We start from the raw sequence: 26,453 nt of genomic DNA, 5'->3' as shown, positions 1-26,453 counted from the left end.
TGCCCTACCCCTCTTCTTATGTGGGACAGGATCAAGCCCAGCCAACATGCTCAATCTTGTCATGGGGAAGAGGGTGGGTTTCATGCAGGTTCTCATCAAGGCAGGTCAATTGCCATCCCTAAGATGGAATGCTCCTTGGGGCTAATGAAATTCCTAAGGGTTTTTGGTTGAAAGAAAATTGATCACGAAAAATGGGAACTAATTATGGGAGGTTGAGAAGCTTAAGGATCTATTTATGAATGACGGGGGCAAATGACTATAGATCAATTGCATGCTATAAGCTATCACTTTTAGTTACCAATTTCACCCTTTGAATGCTAAAACCCCATTCTTATGTCCATCCCCTTCTACTCTAAGATGATTTGCACCCCTTCTGACACCCCCTTTTCTCTGCCATTGATAAGCCATTCTAGCTTCGTGACAACTTTATCACTCTTGCTCAAGGACCCAACATATTGGCATAAGGTGAAAGCACACCCCTTGTTCACTAGTATCAAGTGATATGGGCCAACATTCTTAGCAAGAAAGATCAACAAAGAGTGGCATGTGCAATGGTGAACAGATTGGTGGTGGTACGTCAAGAGTAATGTATAGGAGTTTTCAAATTTTTAATTACAATCAAATTAAATATTTGCTAACATGGATGAAAATGATACACAAAAATGCTGGGTGACATTTAGTCAGTGAATGAATGATAGATCGATCAGTGTGCAGAGAACAATTTGAAATTTTTTAAAATTTCATGCATCAAAATTTTCTATGGGCACTTAGTGCAATTTACCAAAAAAATTTACTAGTTACCAAAAATTGTTGAGACTAACTAGCTTGACATTAGCTTGTGTCATTTTCAGCCTCTCAGCATCCGAAATAATAACTTCATCCTGAAGCTGCAGGAATACAAACACATTATCACAGACATTTAAAATTATATAAGATAATCATAGGAAAAATGGCATTCAAAACAGAATAATCAGAAAATTTAAAGATAATTTCAGGACAAGAAGTGATTTACTTCTTCATGATTCTTGCTTAGATATAGATCAATCATACGAATTCTTCAAATTTTATTTATAACTAAATAACATAGAAAAAGTAGATGTAAGAAAGAGAATAATTATAGGTCCATACACATCATCTAAATTCTACATAAACAATCAAACTATTTGATGTTGACTATGTTGACTACATAATTCTTATCCTTCATTGACCTCTTTATGTAGACTAGATCGCAAGTAATATTTAGGCCATATCTTAAAATCATTTTTAATAGTGTTTTTTTAGTATCCATAGAACTCACGACTTTAGTTTTGTCTAACTGTAAATATGGACTTAGAACTTAGAAGATGCCCATATTAACCTATTTTCTTTTATTTATAAATAAATAAATTGAGATTGACAGTCTTTTTAAAAGTCAAGTCCCAATGAAAATGCAATGTAGAGAAGCCACCCTCAAAAAAACCACAGCTCCCCTTCCAAGGCAACCTCACAATAGACCCACGGTTTGAATTGTCAGTTTACACTAAAAAAAACATTGGATGATTTTTTTTTTTTAACAGTCTAGATTTTTTCAATCAATAAAGAGTCTCATTCAATAATATTCAAAAACATTTTAATAGTGTGATTCAATGTAAACCAACTCATTTGCCTTTATCAATGTGACGCTAGTTCACATTTTTATTGGAACTAATTTTCCAACCCATTTGCCTCGAATTTTCCAACGTGGGACTATTCCACTTTCAACTCATTCAATAATATTCATAACATTTTAATAGTTTGATTCAATGTAAATCAATGCATTTGCCTTTTTCAATGCAAGGCTAGTTCACAGTTTTATTGGAACTAATTTTCCAACCCATTTGCCTCGATTTTTTCAATGTGGAACTATTCCACTTTCAACTCATTCAATTTTTTCATCCCATTTAGTTCTCTTAGCAGATCCCTCGTTGGTCTTATTTTATTTTTTTTTATCCATCCAACATCTAACTTATTGAGTTTATGAAGAACATTAACTTGTATGATATGTTCATCAATAATTTGTTCAAAAATAAAATTTTAGTGAGCCTACCACCAAGCATACAAAATTGATCAAAAGATATAACTTGTGTGATATATAAATATCTCATGACACTAAAATATAATAATGTTAATGTTAGATAAAAAACAATTGGTTTAGTGGTTTATGATACATTATTATAGTAAAAGCGATGATAATTATAAAATAGTGACATTCAACGGAAGAGTGTGATGAAATGGAGGATAAAAATTTGTAGAGAGAAATCATAGGAAGAGAGATAGAAATGTTTTACTTGATTAGATAGTTGGAGAGAAAAGAATAAAGAATGAATTCCTTGGTCATTCCTTTTGTTGATAAAAACACATAAATAAACTTAAATATAGAATTAAAAATGCAAACTTAGTGAAGAACAAAGAGGCTTTCCTTAAAATAGATGTGCCTCATTCAATAATATTTATAACATTAAACGTCATTCAATGTAAACAAATCCATTTGTCTTGAATTTACCAATGGGATTGTTACACCTTTTCATTCAAGTCATTTTTCATTTATAAATCAACCCATTTGCCTTCTTCATTGGAGCTGATATTTTAAAAATAAAATAAAATAAAATATAATAAATCGACCATTGAACCGGCAGTGAACCATGACCCGAACCATAACCCGAACCATAACAGGCAATTCCAAATTGTAAATCTTGACCCGTTAAGGGTCAAGATTTTTGAACCATCAATTATGAAGCATAGAGTCTATCTCGTAAATGAAGCAATTAACGTTTGCAACTCCTAGGCTTGAGAAGAACTAAAAATAATAACTCATAAGTGATCTAGCAACTAGGCGGTAAATATAGTAGTGTTGTCACTGCAAAATTAAGCTCAGTGGATAATCTTATTGAAAAAGTCAATATTTGAACCTTGTAAATAAGTCCATCTGATCAATGAAATTGATTTCCCTATGCATAAAGTTAAAATAAAGATCTTGAAAATAATTTATAAGGTTAAATAAGAAGTAATGAAACCTAAAATCATTCTACAAAAATAGACTATTTTAGTATCCATATAAATACCAAAAAATATTTATGTGTAAAGTAATTCTGCTCATGAAAAAAAAACTCCGTCATACCTAGTCCTAAGCCTGAATAAAGGAAGGTTGTGTTAGGTTGTCGGTCAACATTAAACAAAGGCACGCATTATGTATGGACCCATCAAACTATTATGTTAATGAACGTATTATAGTGTTCGAATGCAACATCTATACAAGAATCACTATATCTCAATGAGAATTTGAGCATAGTATTCAATATGCAAGAGTTTTCACACCCTAAATTAGATAAGCAAATATTATAGGAATATTGATTGTCTTATATTTGGAACATGAAACATAAGAATGCTCATTAGAAAAGCAATGAAGGTAGTGAATACGATGATCAGAAGAAAAATTAATGTTTTATACTTCAAAGAAATAAAATGGGTATGTAAGAAGGTAAAAATGATAGAAAACTCAGTTTTTTAAGTCAAGAAACACAGAAAAGAGTAAAATGAATAATGGAGTAAGTATTCTTATAGATAGCTCGTAAGAGAGAAAGTAGCAATAGTTAGGAAGATATGATTATGACTCTCCCGATAGTGGTAACAAAAAAAAACTATTAATACAATTAGCATATATGCATCTCAAGCATAAATAGATGAAGACATCAAAACTAAATTAGGAAAAATCTAGATAAGGTAGTATAAACAATTTCAACAAATGAGATGATTTCAATAGGAGATTTAAATGAGCTTATAGGAGTAATAAATGAGAAATATGATAAGGTGCATGGGATCATGATTTTGGACCAAAAAATGAGGAAAGAAAAATTATATTAGATTTAGTGATGGCTTATGAACTTATTAACTAAAATTTTTTCAATAAGAGAGAATACCTGGTTATGTTAAAAAATGAGAATAATAAGTTGCAAATTGACTTTCTTATATTCAAGAAAAGAGATTCAAAAAATTGTAAAGTTATCCTTTGAGAAAACTTAACCACCCAACATAAATTAATGTTATTAAATATGTGCCTCAAGAATAGTAGCAATAAAAGAGAAACGTGCATTGTTCCTAAGATCAAATAATGGAAGTTAAAGGATGGAAAGCAAAGTATTTTTAAGGAGAAGGTAAAAGCACAAGTATATGGAGAAATACATGGCAACTTAACTCGACATGAGATAAGATGGCATCAAATTTGAATACGGTGGCCAAGAGCATACTCGCCTTAACTCGACTTAACCCGCCAAATAAAAAATATTAGAGGTGGAATGAGAAAGTTCAAGAGTGGCAAAAAAATAAATAAACTATAAGTTATTATACACTTGTAAAAACTAAGAAAATATTGGTACAATGGACTTCTAGTTTACGGTTTTAATGTTTGATCAATACATTTGAATAAGTATAAGAGGGAGATTATTAGAACAATCTACCTTCAGTCATTATTAACTAAGAGTTAATAAGTGTAAAATCCAAACAAGTTAAAAGTGCCAAGATGCTTGGTAGTTGGTGTAAGTCCTGGCAGGTCACAAGAGACTACATGTTAGATAAGATGGGAAATCCTAGAGAAATGAACTCTAGGTAGGTGTGATGTCAAAGCAGGTCAAAGGAGACCGAATACTTGGCAAGGTAAAAGTCCTAGCAAGTTGTAGGAAACCCTTAAAGAGTGAATCTAGGTAGGTGTAAAGTCCAAATAGGTCAAAGGGAGGTCGGATGTTTGGCAAGAGAGAAGTCCTAAAGAAGAAAACTTTAGTCAAATATGGAAGCCCTAGAGGTTGGGCAAGTGGAACTCATGGCATTATAAAGTTGGGCAATAAGTGAAATCCTAGAGGTGAAGAGTCTTTAAGCAAGGAGAAATTCTAGTACGTCGATTAAGATACTAGACAAGGTTAAAATTCTACAAAGTCAAAGTTGACTCATGGATGAATTAGTTAAATAAATTATTCATGGAATTTTGAACTAAAGGTTCTGTAGCTCAACTAGTTAGCACATGTCTTGTTTGCAAGAGGTCACAAATTCAAATCCTAAGTTTGCATAAAGTTATTTTTGTTTTATTTTAATTTTCAATCACTTGAAAAATACTCTAGTCAACCGAAAGGATTAGAGAAAAAAGATGATCAAAAAAGGTGTTTGGTAGACCGAACGGATCAAACGATCAAAAAAAATAAATGACTTGGAAGAATAGGTCTAAACTCACGGCCAAGATCTTGATTTACAAGAGGATCGGTTCATCGAAAAACTTTTATAAAAGGTTTCCGAGCATATCTCGAAAAAAAGAACTCAACATTCATTTTTACATCCAAAGCTATCAATGACTCTACTGTTAGTGAGATCTAAGAAGTGTCAAGACGAGTGCTGCTACATTCAGGGTTTTTAGAAGGGATCAAATTCTATAAAGACTAATTTCCAATATCGTTATATTTTTAAAACCTTTTGTATTGTGCTAATGTTATAAAGATAGGACTAGTAAAAGTTTTTTCCACTTACAAAGAATTTTTGAAAAGGAGAAAGATAATTACTCGTGCTAGAGATATAGGTCGTGGAATAGGAACCTTGGGGGCTACAGAACCAAGTAAATCCTGGTATTCTCATTGTGGTTTATTTTTTATTATTTGCATTGTATATTTCCACTACATACTAAATTGTAGATAAGCACAATTGACAAAAAAGTGATGAAATAAACAACACACTCCATCCTACAATTGTATCAGAGCAGGTCGCTTTGAAGAGGCTTTACTCTCATTCAAGCAATAAAATTAGCAGAATCAGTTTGCAATTCAATTTTTTTATTTTTTAACTTTAGTGGTTTGTTTTTGTTCTGTTCTTTTTATTGTAAAAGAATAGGACGATGGAAGTGTTAGTATTAGCCCTAGTACCAATTATGAGATGATTGTAAAAGGCACATTATTGTATCATATATCATTATTAATAAAAGACAAAGTTGGTTATTATATTTATTTTAGTTCAGTGCCAATTGAATAAGTATAATAATGTCTTTGGGTAATAGGTTCTTATCTACAGTATATCAATTGGTTGAATTGATAGTGAGATATTGTAGAGAACATTACTCTTAACTATTCCTAGTCGAGCATTAATATACAAGGACAATATTAATGTGTTGAGACTAGCATGTAGGTCAACGGATGACTTGATCTCACAAGTCATGGATATGAGATACAGAATGACACATGGGTATATATTAGAGAATTATATACTGACTGACCCGCCATGAGAATGTTTCATGGATCGTTATATGAGTGTCATAAACATTCTCATGTGACTATTGGTATGAATAGTCCTTTGACCTGAAATCACTACGGTTCCCTACATAAGGAGTTGTGTACTTTGGTATCGGCAAACGTCATCTGTAACAAGGTGGACAATAAAGTCGATCACTGGGTATGCAATGAATTATGCGGAGGGATATGAGTGATGTAGATGGGATCTATCCCTTCCATATGACGGAAGCGATATCTGTAAACCCCTTGATTAGTAGGACACAAGAAAGCATGGCCATGCGCAAATGAGTCAATATGAGATATTGAGCTTATTTAATTGAGTGTGTCTACTTAGAGATCAAGAAATACAAAGGTTGATAAGAGGATGACACGGATGACACGGTCTATGCCTCATTGATCAACCTAGATATCAAGGATAGAGGGACCAATTCATATAAGATAATAGCCACGGACAGGTTAGGTCGGATCTCGACTTTCTCGTCACTTGCGTAGCAATGATGTCTTGCTAGATGTCACTCATTGCTTATGTATCTAAATGTTGATTTAGGGGATGCTTGTTTGGGGGGTTTGGAATGGGAATGGAATGAAACTTGTGCTTGGTTTGGGAAAATGAAGGTGGGACCCACGGATTCATTCCTCTAAATAGAGGAATGGGCCATTCCCCACTAATATGAGGGGTATGGGTATTATTCCCATTTCATTAATATTTGTAATCAATCCCATATCCTTTCCCATTCCCTTACCCGAACCAAGCGCCTCCTTAGATACATTGCCAACGTTACGAGAACCTATTAGGTCACACTAAAAGAACAAGTAGATTTGGAGATGAATTCATATGATGAATCATTGGAATTGGACTTATTGAGTTAGACTCAATTGGATCTAATAGTTGGATTAAGTCCAATTCAAACTGGACTCAAGGAGTCAATTCAAATTAATGAAATGTGATCCATTGAATTTGAATTGTATGAGATTAATTGAGTAAGACTCGAATGAATTAGACTTGAGTTAGACTCAAGTGAATTGGACTTGAGTTAGACTCAAGTGAGGAGACTTGAGTTAGACTCAAGTGAGACTTAATGAAGAAATTCATTGAATTTCGAATTCAATGAATCATGTCATTTAATTTTCGAAATTTAAATTTAAAATGAGAGGTTTTCAAATGTGTCCTTAATGGAGAGTGAATGATCATTAAGACTCATTAATGGAATTAATGCACATTAGGTGTTTTCATTGGATGAAAATACTTAAGTCATTTTTCCTCTCAATTTTTAGAACTTCTTCATTTTTAGCTTCTTCCTCTTCCTCTCCTCTCCTCTCCTCTTGGTCGAAACCTTCTTAAGGTTGCTAGCACAACCTTAGGTGGTTTCATCTCCAACTTGTGAGTTTGTGAGACAAACGAACGCTTGTTCGTGTGGATATCGTAGAGGCGCGAACGTGAGATCGTGTTTTGATCCGAGCTGTCGGGAGTCCGTGAACACGCTACAAAGGTTTAATACTATCATGTTAGAAAGCTTAGTATATGTAGTAATTTCTTTTTCCTTTCACATGGATCTTCTGGAGGAACTAGTATTTTCCGCTGCGTGTTTGCGTGTTTAGCGCATCTAGTTCCTCACAGGAAGTACAACTCAAACTCGGCTACAACATTAACGAACCAGGACTATCCGAAATAGAGAATTTCAATTATTGAAGGTCGAAAATGGAATATTTCATCAAGGTAAATTTTAAAGATTGAGTCATTTTGATGAGAAGCTTTAAACCACCAAAAGACAAGGCAAAGTTGTAAGAAAAGTCAATACACAAAGGATCAGATTCAAAGGCAAACGATAAGGTAATTAATCTATTAATTAATAATAGAGGATTGGGGCCATCGGATTAGGTCTGTCGGGTTGGCCTGCCTTGCTAAACAATTTAAGTAAGTTAGATTGAGACTTTATTAATTCATTTTAAGACGGATTCAAACAGATCGACCTGCCTGGGCCCGCGACCTACGTCGATTGATCGACCCATGGTGGGCTCCGAGTTGGCCCGTGGTTTGAGAAAAAAAAATCTTCTAAAATTTAAAACTAAAATGGAAAAACCCAATGATCTCGTGAGTTTGAGTCGTCTAATCCACGATCCAAACTTAAACATTTCAACATTGTCTATTTTTTTTTGTTAATTTTTGGATGAGCTCGTGCGTTGGCGCACCTAACTAGTAACCCGCCTTGGGTTAGGTTGGGGATTTCCCAACCCGCCAAGATGGCGGGTCGGCCCGCCTCACTATATGACAGGTTTTTTGTGGATCAATCGATAATGTGTCTAACGATATCTTGTGCATAATAGGTATATTCAAAAATGCATTAAATCTATAGATGAGATTAATCAAGATACATGAGAATCCATTGAAACTAGAACAAAAGCACAAAGGAGGATCTAGAAGAGGAAGTTGAGATCAACAGAGCATCTACCTTATCAGAAAAAGAAAAGGATGAACCAGAATCTACATCACCAAGAATTAAGGAGAGAACTGCCGAGAACTTCACAAGTATAACTTTGTCTATTAAAAATAAAGATAAAATAATATGGTTTCTGTGCAAAGAAATAGGACACAATAAGAATAAATGTCCTCCTACTTGAAGAAAACTCTTGCACAACCCTTAGTGAAGGAGGTATCATTAACTGACGTCAAAAGAGTAAGGAACATGTAATGTGCTTTAAGTGCAAGAAGATGGGTCATTATAAAAATTAATGTCCATGGAGGAGATCCAAAGATAAGCAAGAAGCTCAAATCCACAAAGAGTATCCAAGGTAACCTCTAAGATAACAAAATTCAATTCTTATGTAAATCCACTTATGACAATAATTATGATTTTGAAAAATCTATGTTAGTAAATTAGATAATTTGATAGTTTATAATGCTTTGTATGTTCTCATAGATTAAATTCAAACTACTTTAAAAAAAATGAAAATAAAAATTTAAATAATGGTAAATTAAATGATTTAAATTTTAAAGTTTTAAATTTTAGAAAATCAAAAAACAGAAAAATTGAAATTAAATTTAAAAACAAAAAAAACAGAAATTAAATTTTAAAACAAAAAAATCATAATTTAAATTACAGATAAAAAGAAAAAAAAAATTTAAATTTCAGAAAAACAGAAATTAAAATTTAAGAAAAATAAAAATTTACACACACAAAATCATAATTTAAATTTCAAAAAATTAAATAATCAGAATTTAAACTCTAGAAAATTGAAAACTTTGATAAAAAATAATATTTTAAAAAATTAAATTGAAAACTTAGATAAGATTTTTAGAAAATTTACTGGTCCAAGGCACAACCTAAACTTAGGTCATAAGGCCAAAAATAATAAAGAACTAGAAAATAAATCCAAATAAATAACCTTATACCAACCTATTAAAAGTTCCATTTGATTATGGAACAAAACCTAAGTCTAGGAATAATAATAATAAGGTAACAAGGGAGGATATCGCTAGAATTAAAGCTTTCAAGTGGCATAAACAAGTCATTAAGACAATATCTAGGTAATCCCTAGTGAATATGTAATAAACCAAAGAGCCCAAATAGATATTAGATTCCCAAGGATTTAATTCTTTCACACATAATATAATATGTCAACTGAATGGGTGGTTAACCCAATCATAAAATCATGCCTTACAAATGAAATATTTAATCTACTGAAATTTGCATATAAAAATAAATTAAAAATATGTCAAAGCACATTCAAGGAAATCACACACAATGTGTCAAATTGTGTATTTGACGCATTATTAAAAACCAACGAATAGATCATATTCCTATTCTATGCATACTTATGTTAGAATAGGAATATGTTATGTTATACGAGTTTGTTATTTATATACGCATGACATGTCAAACATGTCAGATTTTATCTTTCACTATACAAATGCGTAAAACAATTTATTAGAACCTCAATTTATTAAGTCAATTCTAAATTATATTAGTGCAAAAAGTGACATCGCTCACCCCAAGCAGCCCACTATCGATAACCCACGGCAAGATACAGTCAGGTAAATCACAGGAGGCATTTTGTCATAACGCAACAGCCATTTGTATGGGGAGATCAAGCACTGAACAAGATATTTTGCATCCGCTTGAAGTAAACACTCATGTAGGTACCAACTACGTCAACCAGTAGAAGTAATTTTTAAAAAAAATTATACATGAAACATGCATTTAATACTCGTGCATTTCATTAACTCTGTGAAATCAAGGATAAATGATATTGTTTGAAATCCTAAATAAGATAATCAAAATTCACCCCGAATAGAAAGAATTTGACACATCTTGAAAAATATTTTCTTAAAAATTATTTTCAAAAATAGTCATTGACATAATAATATCTAAATGATTTGTTATGAACATAGTTGTCAAAAGCGCAAAGCGCAAAAAAACGCTCAAGGGTCTTGGGGCTTAAAGAGCAAAGTGAAACGCGGGCTTTACGAAAAAAAACGTAATATACAAAAGGGCTATTATATCTATTAAAAAGACTTTCAAAATGTCTTTGAAAATCCAAATAACCATAAACAAAATATTCTTTGATGAAGTTGTAGATTATTGAAAATTAAAAGTCTTTGAAAATATGATACATGAAATATCAAAATAATCATCTTCTTCATCTTCATTGTCCAAATTTATGTCATCAGCTCCATCGCTTGATTTGTATCCATCAGTATCTTGTTCTTCAGTTTCATCATCAAGATTAATTTCTTCTTCATTTACAAGACTAGTTTGAGCTGAAAACTGCTTTCGTTTTGCTAATGCAGATGATGATGCCTCTTTTGAAGAAGATACATTTCGAGATCGAAAGTCATATGCACTTTCACCAATCCCAGATGCTCGTGCTACATCACTCCAACGCAAATCTTCACCTTCAAAGACAAAATCATTATCATTGTCTTTCTCACTGTCATCCAATTTTCCCAACAACCATTCATTACCATCATCTATCTCTGACAAAGCAATAGGATTAATCTTATCTCGCATGTCATATCTTCTCCTCAAATATCTATTGTACTTGATATATATCAAATCATTCAATCTTTGTTGAGATAACATATTTCTTTTCTTAGAATGTATCTACAAAAAAAATAAAAAGTAAAAGGGTAAGTTCATAATATAAATTTTAATATGTATTAAAAAAAAATCCAACTTACATGATCAAAAACACTCTAATTACATTCACAACATGAAAAAGAGCATGTCAGGTTTAAAAACTTCATTGCAAATATTTTTAATTCAGGCGTTGATGCACCATAAGATGACCACTAATCAGCTTGAAAAACAAAAACATATAAGATTAATTTTATTACCATCCAATATTGATATTGCACAATATATTATTTATAAATTTACCTAGTGATTTTAAAGTTCTTTGTCGGACAATCATTGGCAAATCAAAAAGTCCTTCTGCTTTCTTGTATTTTTCTAATTGATTCGTTATCTTATCTTGTAAATCCTCACCTCTCACCAATCTAGATATGCACTTGCACAAACCCTCCATCACTTTTGTATCATTTTCTATGTCAGGGTTTGAGTAAAAACACTCTGGATTCAAGAAATATTCGGCTGCGTGCGAAGGTCGATGGAGTTGAATGTTCCATCTTTTGTCAATGAATTCAAAAATACTACGATATTTCTCTTCATTATTGTTAAATGACGCAGCGATAGCTTCTTTGGCCCTATCCATTGACTCATAAATATAACTCATATGAGACCTTTTTTCACCGTCTACCAGCCGCAATACTTTCACCAATGGGCCACCAACCTTTAATGCAAAAACCATATTTTTCCAAAAAGAAGGCATCAATATCACTTCTACACGTTTTCCTGCTGCCTCCTTAGTCAATCGACTATTTGCCCACTTTTCAGATGTAAACATCTTTCTCAGATTTGCTTGTTGTACATGAAACCGCTTTAAAGTCAAAAAAGCGGTTGCGAAACGTGTGTTTGCGATTCTTACCATGTCTCTCTGTCGAGTAAACTCTCTCATCATGCTCAATACTTATGGTTTGTTGTAAATATAACCATTAACTACCAACGCTCGTTCATGCAATTTTCTGAGATGAGGAATTTTGAATATATCCTCGAGCAACAAATCTAAACAATGAGCTGCACAAGGAGTCCCGTACAAGTGTGGAAATCGATTTTCCAAAAGACGACCTGAAAAAACAAATAAATTTAGTAAAAAAATATTAAAAATATAATTCAATTATAATTGAAAGTAATAAAAATTTAAAATATTATCTGCACTGACATTGCTACTTGCATTATCTGTTACAATCTGAACCACATTTTTTTCTCCAATGCGATACACAAATTTAGAAAGTAACTCAAACATCTTGTCCACTGTGTGAGAATAGCCTGAAGCATCAACTGATTCGACAAATACACTTCCTTTGGGACCATTCACCAAAAAATTTATAAGAGTCCTACCCTTTTTATCGGTTCATCCATCTGCCATGATTGTGCACCCAAACTTAGCATGATCTTCTTCATGGGATTTGAGAAGCGAGTTCGTATTTGCCAACTCCTTTTTCAAATACTTAACCCTCACTTCATGATATGATGGAGGTTTCATCCCCGATCCAAATTGTCCAATAGCTTTAATACAAAACTCAAAAGAATCATATTTAACAGCATTGAAGGGAATTCCAGCATCATACATCCATCTTACAAATTTCTCAACTGCAATATCTCTTAACTTCTTTTTATTTTCATCAAATTGTCCTTTATTTTTTGTACGTCTTTATTTGACAATTTCATCGACATCTTTCATAAAATAAAGGTTAATAGGTCCAGTTTGTTTACACTTTTTACCTTGGACCGTAGGATGATTGTTTGAATCGGATATTGGTCGTTTCCCTTTCACTTTAGTTTGATGATCATCTTCTTCATGTTCTTCCAAATCTTCTAAATTATCAATATCATCAGAATGAGGAATTTCATCCATTTGATTCTTCAAATTTTTTTTTTTTTTGCATGAACTTTCTAATTTTTTCTTTAACATGCTCGGGACATTTCGAACAAAATTTTACATTTCTATTGCCCCCAACTAAATGTAGTTTGTGTCGATAAATTCCACCATTTGTTATTTTACAACAGAAAATACAACTGAGAACATTTGGATTTTTAGGATCCGAACATGTTGTATAATTCCAAGTAATATCCTTTCGAGTTGATGGAGTTGTTGTATTTGACATGGTTAAGAATCAATACTGCTGAAAATGAAATCAATAATAATCAATCTTCTTATGCATTTAAATTTTAAAAATGATTTCCTGATTTATTTAAATTAATAATTTTTTAAAATTTTTAAATATATTTTTTATATATTTAAATCTGATTTATATAAATTAATTAGTTTTTTTATATTTAAATATATTTTTTAAAATATTTAAATCTGATTTATATTAATTAATAAACTTTATTAAATTTTTATATTTTAAATATATTTTTTTTAATTTTTAAATCTGATTTATATTAAGTAATAAAAATTATTAGATTTTTTTAATATAAATATAATTTTATATATTTTATTGGGATAATTTAATTAGGCTTTATAAAACCTATTCGAAATACCCCATTTAAGTGAGGAGTTCTTTAATTTAATTAAATGCTTAAAAAAGAAACGTTGCTGCGATTATTATTGATTTCATTTTCAGCAGTATTGATTCTTAACCATGTCAAATACAACAACTCCATCAACTCGAAAGGATATTGCTTGGAATTATGCAACATGTTCGGATCCTAAAAATCCAAATGTTCTCAATTGTATTTTCTGTTGTAAAATAACAAATGGTGGAATTTATCGACACAAATTACATTTAGTTGGGGGCAATAGAAATGTAAAATTTTGTCGACATCTCCCGAGCATGTTGAAGAAATTAGAGAGTTCATGCAAAAAAAAGAGTAATTTGAAGAATCAAATGGATGAAATTCCTCATTCTGATGATGTTGATAATTTGGAAGATTTGGAAGAACATGAAGAAGATGATCATCAAACTAAAGTGAAAGGGAAACGACCAATATCCGATTCAAGCAACCATCCTATGGTCCAAGGTAAAAAGTGTAAACAAACTGGACCTATTAACCTTTATTTTATGAAAGATGCCGATACAAAGACGTGCAAAAAAATTAAGATGATATTGCAGTTGAGAAATTTGTAAGATGGATGTATAATGCTGGAATTCCCTTCAATGCTGTTAAATATGATTCTTTTGAGTCTTGTATTAAAGCTATTGGACAATTTGGATTGGGGATGAAACCTCCATCATATCATGAAGTGAGGGTTAAGTATTTGAAAAAGGAGTTGGCAAATACCTACTCGCTTCTCAAATCCCATGAAGAAGATCATGCTAAGTTTGGGTGCACAATCATGGCAGATGGATGAACCGATAAAAAGGGTAGGACTCTTATAAATTTTTTGGTGAATGGTCCCAAAGGAAGTGTATTTGTCGAATCAGTTGATGCTTCAGGCTATTCTCACACAGTGGACAAGATGTTTGAGTTACTTTCTAAATTTGTGTATCGCATTGGAGAAAAAAATATGGTTCAGATTGTAACAGATAATACAAGTTGCAATGTCAGTGCAGATAATATTTTAAATTTTTGTTACTTTCAATTATAATTGAATTATATTTTTAATATTTTTTTACTAAATTTATTTGCTTTTTCAGGTCGTCTTTTGGAAAATCGATTTCCACACTTGTACTGGACTCCTTGTGCAGCTCATTATTTAGATTTGTTGCTCGAGGATATATTCAAAATTCCTCATCTCAGAAAATTGCATGAACGAGCGTTGATGGTTAATGGTTATATTTACAACAAACCATAAATATTGAGCATGATGAGAGAGTTTACTCGACAGAGAGACATGGTAAGAATCGCAAACACACGTTTCGCAACCGCTTTTTTGACTTTAAAGCGGTTTCATGTACAACAAGCAAATCTGAGAAAGATGTTTACATCTGAAAAGTGGGCAAATAGTCGATTGTCTAAGGAGGCAGCAGGAAAACGTGTAGAAGTGATATTGATGCCTTCTTTTTGGAAAAATATGGTTTTTGCATTAAAGGTTGGTGGCCCATTGGTGAAAGTATTGCGGCTGGTAGACGGTGAAAAAAGGTCTCATATGAGTTATATTTATGAGTCAATGGATAGGGCCAAAGAAGCTATCGCTGCGTCATTTAACAATAATGAAGAGAAATATCGTAGTATTTTTAAATTCATTGACAAAAGATGGAACATTCAACTCCATCGACCTTCGCACGCAGCCGAATATTTCTTGAATCCAGAGTGTTTTTACTCAAACCCTGACATAGAAAATGATATAAAAGTGATGGAGGGTTTGTGCAAGTGCATATCTAGATTGGTGAGAGGTGAGGATTTACAAGATAAGATATCGAATCAATTAGAAAAATACAAGAAAGCAGAAGAACTTTTTGATTTACCAATGACTATCCGACAAAGAACTTTAAAATCACTAGGTAAATTTATAAATAATATATTGTGCAATATCAATATTGGATGATAATAAAGTTAATCTTATAATTTATATGTTTTTGTTTTTCAAGCTGATTAGTGGTCATCTTATGGTGCATCAACGCCTGAATTAAAAATATTTGCAATAAAGATTTTAAACCTGACATGCTCTTCTTCAGGTTGTGAATGTAATTAGAGTGTTTTTGAACATGTAAGTTGGATTTTTTTTAATACATATTAAAATTTATATTATGAACTTAACCTTTTACTTTTTAATTTTTTTGTAGATACATTCTAAGAAAAGAAATAGGTTATCTCAACAAAGATTGAATGATTTGATATATATCAAGTACAATAGAGATTTGAGGAGAAGATATGACATGCGAGATAAGATTGATCTTATTGCTTTGTCAGAGATAGATGATAGTAATGAATAGTTGTTGGGAAAATTGGATGACAGTGATAAAGACAATGATAATGATTTTATCTTTGAAGGTGAAGATTTGCGTTGGAGTGATGTAGCACAAGCATCTGGGATTGGTGAAAGTGCATATGACTTTCGATCTTGAAATGTGTCTTCTTCAAAAGAGGCATCATCATCTGCATTAGCAAAAAGAAAGCAGTCTTCAGCTCAAACTAGTCTTGTAAACGAAGAAGAAATTAATCTTGATGATGAAACTGAAGAAGAAGATACTGATGGATACAAATCAAGCGATGGAGCTGATGACAAATTTAGACAATGAAGATGAAGAAGATGATTATTTTGATATTTGATATTTCATGTATCATATTTTCAAAGACTTTTAATTTTCAATAATCTACAATTTCATCAAGGAATATTTTGTTTATGGTTATTTGGATTTTCTAAGACATTTTGAAAGTTTTTAAATAGATATAATAGCCCTTTTGTTTATTACGCTTTTTTCCGTAAAGCCCGCGTTTCGCTTTGCGATTTGCGCTTTAAGCCCCAAGACCCTTGAGCATTTTTTTGCGCTTTGCGCTTTTGACAACTATGGTCCTGGTATAATATTGGACGACAATTGAAAAGGAAGCCAACAACACATCACAACCAAGAAAGCACTTGGAGAAGATGATGCAATCCCCTAGTTTGACTTATCAATCCTCTTATTAACTTAAGAAGATCGAAGTAGACGGGTCATAACCATGTCACGTTTATTTGCTTATTTTGCATATATGTTAATATATGTTATGCTTAAATTTGATGCATGTATAATTAGTAGTTTTACCATAATTAGGTCAATTTAATATGTCTACCAAAGTTTAGCACTCACTACTATCTTGATCAATTGTAGATATGTTTGTAAAAGCAATGTGAGTCGATTTATCTTGCTAGAGTGCGACAGGACAATTATGATATCCGACTATTAAACTTTAGGTGTGAATTAACTAAGTTACCTCTATTAGATTGAAAACTTAGAGGCATATGCTCATTCGATAGGCAACAAAACAAATAATCTTGTTCACCAAATTATCCAAGAGTTGCATATGATGTAATTGGTAAACGTTACCTACCTAATATGTCCAAGTCTGAGGCGATTAGCCAAAGCTAACTCAAGATGCAATATAATATGGATCTTGTCCCACTTGAATATTATTATTAAAGCTAGTAGTGTGGGTAGACTACGGTTACCCACATCCATGACTTACTCCTACCAATCTTTACATTTTAGTGGGAGAATTACTTAATTAAAGGCCTAATTAAGTGATTTAAATATAATACTTATTGCTACATTTCTTATTATAGATCACCATGTCAAGGCACACATCTAATATCCTTTCAATTTATCCTTGATAAAGACAAGCTCAATGGACCTAATTTTTTAGACTAGTACAAAAACTTAAGAATTGTTTTCAAGCAAGAGAGAAAATTGTACGTCCTAGACCAAACTATTCCTAAACCACCCGCCTCTAATGCTCTACTCGTGCCGATAAGGATACTCATAAGAAACATCATGATGATGCTTTGGATGTGTCATGCCTTATGCTTGCCACCATGAATTTTGAGTTTCAGAAGCAACATGAGAACATGGATGCTTACAATATGATTGAACATCTTAGACAACTATACCAGAGGTACGCAAGGCACGAGAGATTTAAAATATCTAAGGCTTTATTTCAATGCAAGATGCAAGAAGGAAATCCCGTAGGAATTCATGTACTAAAAATGATTAAGTAGAACTTAAGAGATTGGGATTTTCATTGAGCCAAGAATTGGCCACTTGTTCTGCAATCATTGCCTAACAGCTATAGTTAATTTCTCATGAACTATAACATGAATAAAATTGATAAATCGTTGCCTGAGATGTTAAACATGTTGAGAATTGTTGAACTCAATCTTAAGAAGACAAAGCCTAATACCATTTTAATAATGCAAAAGGGCAAAAGCAAACGGAAACCCAAAGGTAGGGGGTAAACCCCAAGCTAAAGGCAAGACCAAGTCTCATACATTAAAACCTAAAGGTGGAGTGGCTAAAGAAAAAACTTGCTTCCACTATAGTGAAACTGAACATTGGAAGAGGAACTGCAAATTTTACCGAGAGGAAATAAAAAAGAAAAAGGAGTGAAATTTCTGCCTCATGTATATATATTATAGAAGTCAATCTATCCATTTTTTTCTTCATGGGTATTAGATACTGACTATGCATCTCACATTTGTACTAAATATGCAAGAATAGATCGTTGACAAAGGGTGAAGTGAACCTACGAGTAGGCAATAGCGAAATAGTTGTTGTTATAGCTATAAGAACATATATTTTATCTTTGCCCACTAGGCTTGTGTTAAAACTTGAGGAGTGTTATAATGTGTCTACTTTAACTAGGAACATAATTTCTATTTCTTGTTTAGACAGGAAAGGATTTTCATTTATAATAAAAGACAAACATTTTTCTATTTATTTAAATGACGTGTTTTATTATAATGCACAACTAATAAATGGACTCTATGTTCTAAACCTTGAAAACTCAATATATAATATAAATACAAAACGATTACAATCTAATGACTTAAACTAAACATATCTTTGGCATTGTCGCTTGGGCCACGTAAATGAAAAACGTGTATTAAAACTCCATGAGAATGGACTTTTGGACTCATTTGATTTTGAATCATATAAGTTATGTGAATCTTGTCTACTAGGCAAGATGACAAAAAACTCCTTTTAGTGGACACAGCAAACGAGCTAATTATTTGTTAGAACAAATACATAATGATGTATGTAACCCTTTCAATATAGCAGCTAGAGGAAGCTATCAATACTTCATTACGTTTACTGATGATTTCAATAGATATGCCTGTGTACCTAATGAAACACAAGTCAAAATCCTTTGAAAAATTCAAAAAATTCAAGAATGAAGTACAAAATCAACTTGGCAAAAGTATTAAAATACTTCGATCAGATCAAGTTGATGAGTACCTAGGCCAAGAGTTTCGTGATCATCTAGTTGAGTTAGGAATCCTATCCCAACTCACTCCACCTAGCACACCAAAGTGGAATGACATATCAAAACGGATAAATCATACTTTATTAGATATGGTACGATCAATGATGAGTGATCTTCCTTCTTCCTTTTGGGGGCATGCTCTAGAGACGGTTACATTCACACTTAATCGCCTTCCGTCTAAGATAGTCACAAAGACACCATATACGATATGGACTGGGCAGAGTCCCAAGATATCTTTCATGGAGATTTGAAGTTATGAGGCTTATGTTTGCAAGTCTCAGAAGAACTCTATGACTCAAATCTGACAAGTGTTATTTTGTAAGATATTTCAAGGAAACGAAGGGATATTACTTTTATAATCTCACACAAGGCAAAGTGTTTGTCGCTAAAAATGGTATTTTTCTAGAAAGAGAATTTATGTCTAGAAGAACTAGTGGAAGAAAAGTATATCTTAAAGAAATTCTAATTAGCACTGAGCCCTTGATGAAAATTGAACAGACATCAAATGTATTTTGAATCATGACTCTATTACACCACAAGAAGTTATGGAGCAATAACATGTTCAAGTAGAATAAGCTCTACGCAGATCTGATAAGGTACGTAATCAACCTGAGAGATATTCATCTTTCCTATCCGATGAAAATGATATAATGTTTGTTGATTTGAACGAGCTTACATCCTATCAGAAAGCTACAATGAGCCCAGATTCTGAGACATGGCTAGAGGCCATGAGGTTTGAAATGCAATCCATGAATTACAACCAAGTATGGACTCTGGTTAACTCACCTGAAGGGATCAAACTTATTGAGTATAAATGGATTTTCAAGAAAACTGACATGGATGGTCAAGTGCATACATATAAAGGGTGATTAGTAACTAAAGGATTCGAGCAAATTTATGGTATAGACTATGATGAAACCTTTTTACGCAATGCTTAAATCTATTCGGATCTTGCTTGCTATTACAGCTTACTATGATTATGAGATTTGGCAGATAGATATCAAAACTGCATTCCTTAATGAAAATCTACTCGAGGATATGTATATGACACAACCTAAGGATTTTGTGGATCCAAAAGGATGCTAGAAAGGTATGTAAGTTGCAAAAGCACATTTATGGATTAAAATAAACTTCCATAAGTTGAAATCTTTGATTCAACGATGCAATCAAAGAGTTTGGTTTCATTAAGAATGAAGATAAACCTTGTGTCAACATAAGACTTAGTGAGAGCATTGTTTCTTTCTAATCTTATATGTAGATCTGTCCTACAATCTGTGAAGACTTAGTTTGGGAATTATTTCTCAATGAAAGACTTAGGTGAAGCAGTCTATATTTTAGACATAAATATAAAAGATTGCTTGGCCTTAAATCAGTGTACATATATTGACAAAGTGCTTAATTGTTTTGTCATGTAAAATTCTAAAAAGGAATTTCTGCCAATATCACTTGGTGTGAGCCTCTCTAAGACTCAATGTCCCTCTAATAAGGAGGAGAGAGATAGCACGGATAAAATTCCTTATCCATCTGCTATTGGATTTTCATGTATATCATGTACTTACCCTGATGTCTTGTATGCATTAAACATGACAAGCAAATACTAGTTAGATATGGGTGAAAGTTACTGGACCATGGTAAAAAATATACTTAAGTACTTAAAAAGAACTAAAGATTATTTCTTGATATTTGGAGGAAATGTGAGCACACATGGTACCAACAGATGCTAACGTAGCGGACCCACTAACCAAAGCTATAGCACAGAGGAAGCATGATGGTCACACTAAGTCACTCATTATTAGATACTTTATTGATTGGCTCTAGTGTTAATGAGAAATTGTTAGTGTAAGTCCTAAAAGTCAATCATGAGTTGATTGACTTACGACATATTTTATCATATTTATCAATAAAAGGCAATGTTTTGGTTATTATATTTATTTCATGTTTGTGCTAGCTGAATAAATATAATAATGACTTAAAATAATAGGTTTTAGTATATCAATTGTTGAATTGATTGTGGAAGGTTGTCGATAGAGAACACTATTCTCAATTATTCCTAATCAAGTATTAATATACAAAGGTAATATTAATATGCTGAGACTAGCATGTAGGTCAATTGATAACTTATTCTCACAAGACATTGATATAAGATATCAAGTTGATACATAGGTATATATTAGAGAATTTGTACTGAATTGACTCGTCATGAGAAGTTTCATGGATCGTTATATGAATGTCATAAGCATTCTTATAATGACTATTAGTATAAATAATCCTCAGACATGAAGTCACTACGGTTGTCTACATAAGGAGTTGCGTACTTTAGTATCGAAAAAGCGTCACCTGTAACAAGGTGGACTATCAAATTGTTAGTATGCAATAAGCTATGCAGAGGGTCTTCCATATGACGGAAGACATAGTTGTGGGCCCCTTGATTGAGTAGTACTGAAATGTACGGTCATGCTAAGTAAGTCAATATGAGATATTAAGCTTATTTGATTAAGTGAGTCTACTTAGAGATCAAGAAACATAGATTGATCAGAGGATGATACGGTCTATGCCTCATGGATCAATCTAGATATCAAGAACAAAAAGACTAAGCTATATAAGATAATGGTCACGAACAGGTTAGGTTGGATCTCAACATTCTCGTCACTTGGGTAGCAATGATGCATTGCTAAATGTCACTCATTATTTGTGTATCTAAAATAGTTATAGAAACACTATCAACATCATGAGAACTTAATAGGTCACACACAAAGAGCATGTTGATTTGGAGATTGATTTATTTTATGGTTTCGAACCTTAAGCCTATTGGATTAATAAGTTAATCTAATTGGGTTTTAGACTTATTGGATTAATTGGTTAATCCATTTAAGGTCCAACCCAACTATCGAGTCCGCTAAGAGTTCTTCTTGAAGATGAAGAATTCTTGAAGATGAAGGGTTAGCAAGAAGGTGAAGGGTTAGCAAAAAGGTGAAGAGGTAGCTTCTTCCTTACCAACTTAAATACCCATCTCTAGCCAGAAAAGGCATCATCATCATCTTCTTCTTCTTCTTCTTCTTCACTTGTTGCCACCTTGAATAGTCATCTCTAGCAAGAAGGTGAGGTGGTGTAAGACTCCGAGTCCGGAATTCGTGAGACAAAGGAAGGGACGTGTTTGTGGATACTGTAGAGGTGTGGATATTTTGATCGCGCTGAAATCGGTCAGACTAGAAGTCTTCTTAGGTTTGTTGGCGCATCAAAGGTAATAATCCTATTCGCTAGTGTAGTTGCAAAAGTAGTTTTGCAATCACATGGATCCCTGGAGGTATCAATTTCCACTGTGTTTTTAATTTGTTTATCATCAAAGATCCCTACAGGATCCTTTTACAGTACATGTTGATCCTTAAATCTTACAGATTTATTAGAGACAGCACTTGGGACTGTTGCTCAATAAGAAAGAATTTCTAAACTTCTCAAAGATGAATTCACCAATGAAAATCAAGACTGAAGTGCAGTATTCTTGATGCTTAATCTCACTGCATACCTACAAAGGAATCGCCCTCCCTATTTCCACTCAACAATTTTTGTGTTTAAATTCCATAAGAGATTAAAGAATTATGTCAATCACAACAAAAGGTTCAAATGGTCATGAAAAGAAATACTCAGTGAAAAATTCATGATGGCTTAATTTTCTATAAAACCAAGGTAATTCTTAGCCACTGATTATCCACTTCGCCAAAACAATATATCCACTTTCCATTATTTCATGCATGAGAAGGTTATAGAAGCACAAGGATGTATGCCAATTTGTGCAAAGTTGTAGATCTTTTCAGTAAAACAAATCTAAATTATTTCATCCAGCAGTTGCTCCAATCTATTTGAATTCTACCTAAAATAAAAAGGGCAGTCAAGTGCACGAAGCTCCCACCAATGCAAGGTCCAAGGTCTATTATACGCAGCCTGTTTTGCAAAAGGTTGTTTCCCAAACTCCAACCTGTGATATCCCGATCACATGCTAGCTACTTTATTGTTGCACTAAGGCTCCTCTTCTTGAATTCTACCTAAAATATAAGCAGATAATCATATGGATTACTTTGAAGGACGTCCTACTACTCAAGGTATGTCCATTTTGCTCAGCAGTATTTTGATGATTCAATATGGGTTCATTAGATGTGACAGCCCATTTATCTCAAAGATACATGGACAAGAAATTGGTATTCCACATTAGCTTTCTCCCCCTTTCTTATGTATTATCAAAGTCGCCATCAAAGATCCTAATAACGTAACAAACACATTCTAACAAAATAATTCAAAGGAAAATAAACAAACTAACACAGTCAGTAATTCAAGCAAATCATACTCCTGAAATGATTTGAAGTAGCAGTTTAAGACAGCACAAAGTCATGTTGAGGTGAGATCACTATAGTCTTAACAACCATAGTGACATCTGTTCGTCAAAAGAAAGATTCCTCAATAGAATGACGTAATATCAAGATCCAGATTCCAAGGCTTATTGACATATTTGCTTTCATGCAAGTTCAGTTGTCTATTCATAGTGGCAAAGCTGAAGGTTATGATATATCTAGTGATTTCCTAAATTCACGTCAATTCAAAATGTGTATAACTTAAGATTACCATAACATCAATGACATATGCAAGTGTCATAGAATATGAAACCATTTTAAGAAATATAGCAACTCTATCCTGTCCATCCCACTAAAGTCCAATCAATGTGTGAAAGCTTTTCTCCCACTGTAGTTATAGGCCCATAGTATCACCGACCACAGCGCCTTTTCTATGTACACACACATATGCACCTAAATTACATGGTGCTCTTAGCAAACAGGGCATTCTTAATAACGTAGTTCAAAAACATGTAGTACACATAAAGTTGTCCACACTTCTATAATGCAAACTTGAGAGTGTGTGCTTCCTTAAACAATTCCATGACTCAAAAACATAACTTCTAGCTGCACATACATCTAAAAGAATAATTCTCAATTTGAGATGTCTAAGGAAAGAAATTGGTGGTTACCCTAGCACAAGAATGAAAGTATGAGGATATGATCTCGATTTAGTGAAAAGAAAATTATGTGATGGAAAAGAACTCCAACAATAGCTTGATCCTGCATAATGATAATAAGCTCTTGAAGAAGACACACTATACCTTGAGGCGATCGGATAGATCTTTAAAGCCCTGTACAAGTTGAGGCCACAACCTGTCTCTATCTAAACTGTCCATTCCCTCCAGCTTCCTCATTGCCTCTGCCCAGGAGATCTGTCATTCCGAACTAAATATTTGAACTAGGATCTGACAACCTTATGTTCGCCTATAAAGAAAAAAAAGCAAACCCAAAAAACATAAAATAAAATAACTCACATCAGATGCACCAAACGGTTTCACCCGTGCGGCATGATCAGTGACGCTTAACAGCAAATGCTGCAAAATTTATCAAATAGATAAATGAGTAAGCAATATGAATACACAAAGTAGAATAAACGAAGTAGAACTGGAGAAGAAGCATCTCACCCTAAACGAGTACTTAGGATTCCCCGGCTCATCCTTGTAAGCATCTATGATTGCCTGCAAACAAACCAAGAAGTGGTAGTCTTTAGAACGATTTGATCCTGGGAACTCCATCTTTTGTACAATGTATACAGCGTAGTGAATTTTATTGCGAAGCACTGACGTGGATGTCTCGATCAGCGAGGGAAAGCCGGACGGGAGCGACGGGAGCCATTTGAGTCGTTATCTGAGGATTTCCAAAAGGGAGGGAGGCCGGCTGGATTGTAAAATGCTGCTGCTGCGACTGCTGTGGAAAAAGGGGGGAAGGGGCTGGCGCCGACAAAGGCGCTCCAAATGCGGGCATGGATGAAGGCGTACCAAAGGCAGGTGTGGAAGGAGGTGTACCGAACGGAAGACTTGTGGTAGGAGTGATGAAGGATGGAGCGGAAGAAGGCGCGCCGAAAGCCATAGCGGAAGAAGGCGCTCCAAAAGCCGGAGACGAAGAAGGCGTGCCAAAAGACGGAGAAGAACCAAAGGCAGGAGCGGAAGAAGGCGTGCCGAAGGCCGGAGTTGACGAAGCCGACGGGGTCCCGAACATGGTGACCCGAAGCCCTTGCTTCGTCCGAGACGGCAAGGCTGTGGGGGTGAAGAGGGCGATTCTACGAGTGATAACTAATAAGGGTTTCCACGTTGGCGTTATAACACGTGTGTTATAACGTTATTGGTGTTAAAACTAATACGAATTTTTTTTATAGAATCAGTAGGTTTCTAAAATTAATAAATCATATCGGGTAATTTTAAACTGTATGCGAAACGTTAAAATTTTAAAGAAATCAATCGACTATTTATTTTATTTTAATCAAAATTAATTTTAGATAAAATAATTGATAGATTTTGAATTAACATAAAACTAATTCATATATATTCTTCTATCTCTCCTAATTATATTTATTACTTCATACGTTAATTTAACTCGATATATTAAAAGTAATGATTTTCTACACACACGAATATATTTGAAAAAATTAATTCGTGCTAAAAAAATCATTGCTCATAATATATTAAATCAGATTAGTATTTGAGAGTATAGATATAATCAAGAGAGATAGACAAATACATAAGAATTAGTTTCATGTCAATCAAAAAATATTTAGTCTATCAACCAATTTTGCTCAAAATCTGTTGAGAAAATGAATTGAATTTTTCAAACATATTCGTATTTAAAAAATCATTACTCTTAATATATTGGGTCAAATTGATATTTGAGGATATAGATATAATCAAGAAAGATAAACGAACATATAAGAACTAGTTTCATGTCAATCCGAGATTGCTTGGTCCATCAATCGATTTTGAGCAAAATCGGTTGATAGACTAAACAGCCTAGAATTAACATGAAACTATGTCCTATGTATTCAACTAGTTTTCCTGATTATATATATGCCCTCAAACATCAATTTGACCCAATATATTAAGAGTAGTGATTTTTTAAACACAAATATATTTTAAAAATTCAATTCATGTTTAAAAAATTATTGTTATCAAATTAATGTTTAAGAGCAAGGATATAATTAAGAAAGATAGACGAATATATAGGAACTAGTTTCATGTCAATCTAAGGTCATTTAATCCATCAGCCGATTTTGGGCAAACCGACTAATGGAATAAATGACCTCAGATTGACATAAAACTAATTCTTATATGTTTATCTACCTCTTCTAATTA

The 26,453-nt window shown here is 33.1% G+C and overlaps 1 protein-coding gene across 1 annotated transcript in view; it reads right to left on the bottom strand.

Moving 5' to 3' along the window:
- Positions 1–25,412, bottom strand: part of LOC122045552 (nuclear pore complex protein NUP54-like) — a 29,507-nt gene extending 4,095 nt beyond the window's left edge. The window contains exons 1-5 of the mRNA XM_042605818.1: positions 24,913–25,412; positions 24,753–24,806; positions 24,603–24,662; positions 24,390–24,500; positions 822–887 (exon numbers count right to left, since the gene is read on the bottom strand). Coding sequence (XP_042461752.1) covers positions 822–887; positions 24,390–24,500; positions 24,603–24,662; positions 24,753–24,806; positions 24,913–25,326 — 705 coding nt within the window. The 5' untranslated portion in view covers positions 25,327–25,412. The remainder of the gene's footprint in view (positions 1–821; positions 888–24,389; positions 24,501–24,602; positions 24,663–24,752; positions 24,807–24,912) is intronic.
- Between the last annotated feature and the right edge of the window lie 1,041 nt (positions 25,413–26,453).

This window comes from Zingiber officinale, chromosome 2B, assembly GCF_018446385.1.
Source record: "Zingiber officinale cultivar Zhangliang chromosome 2B, Zo_v1.1, whole genome shotgun sequence".
NCBI classification, from domain to species: domain Eukaryota; kingdom Viridiplantae; phylum Streptophyta; class Magnoliopsida; order Zingiberales; family Zingiberaceae; genus Zingiber; species Zingiber officinale.
Note: the sequence above shows the minus strand (reverse complement) of the source record. Positions and strands in the feature narration are given on the sequence as shown.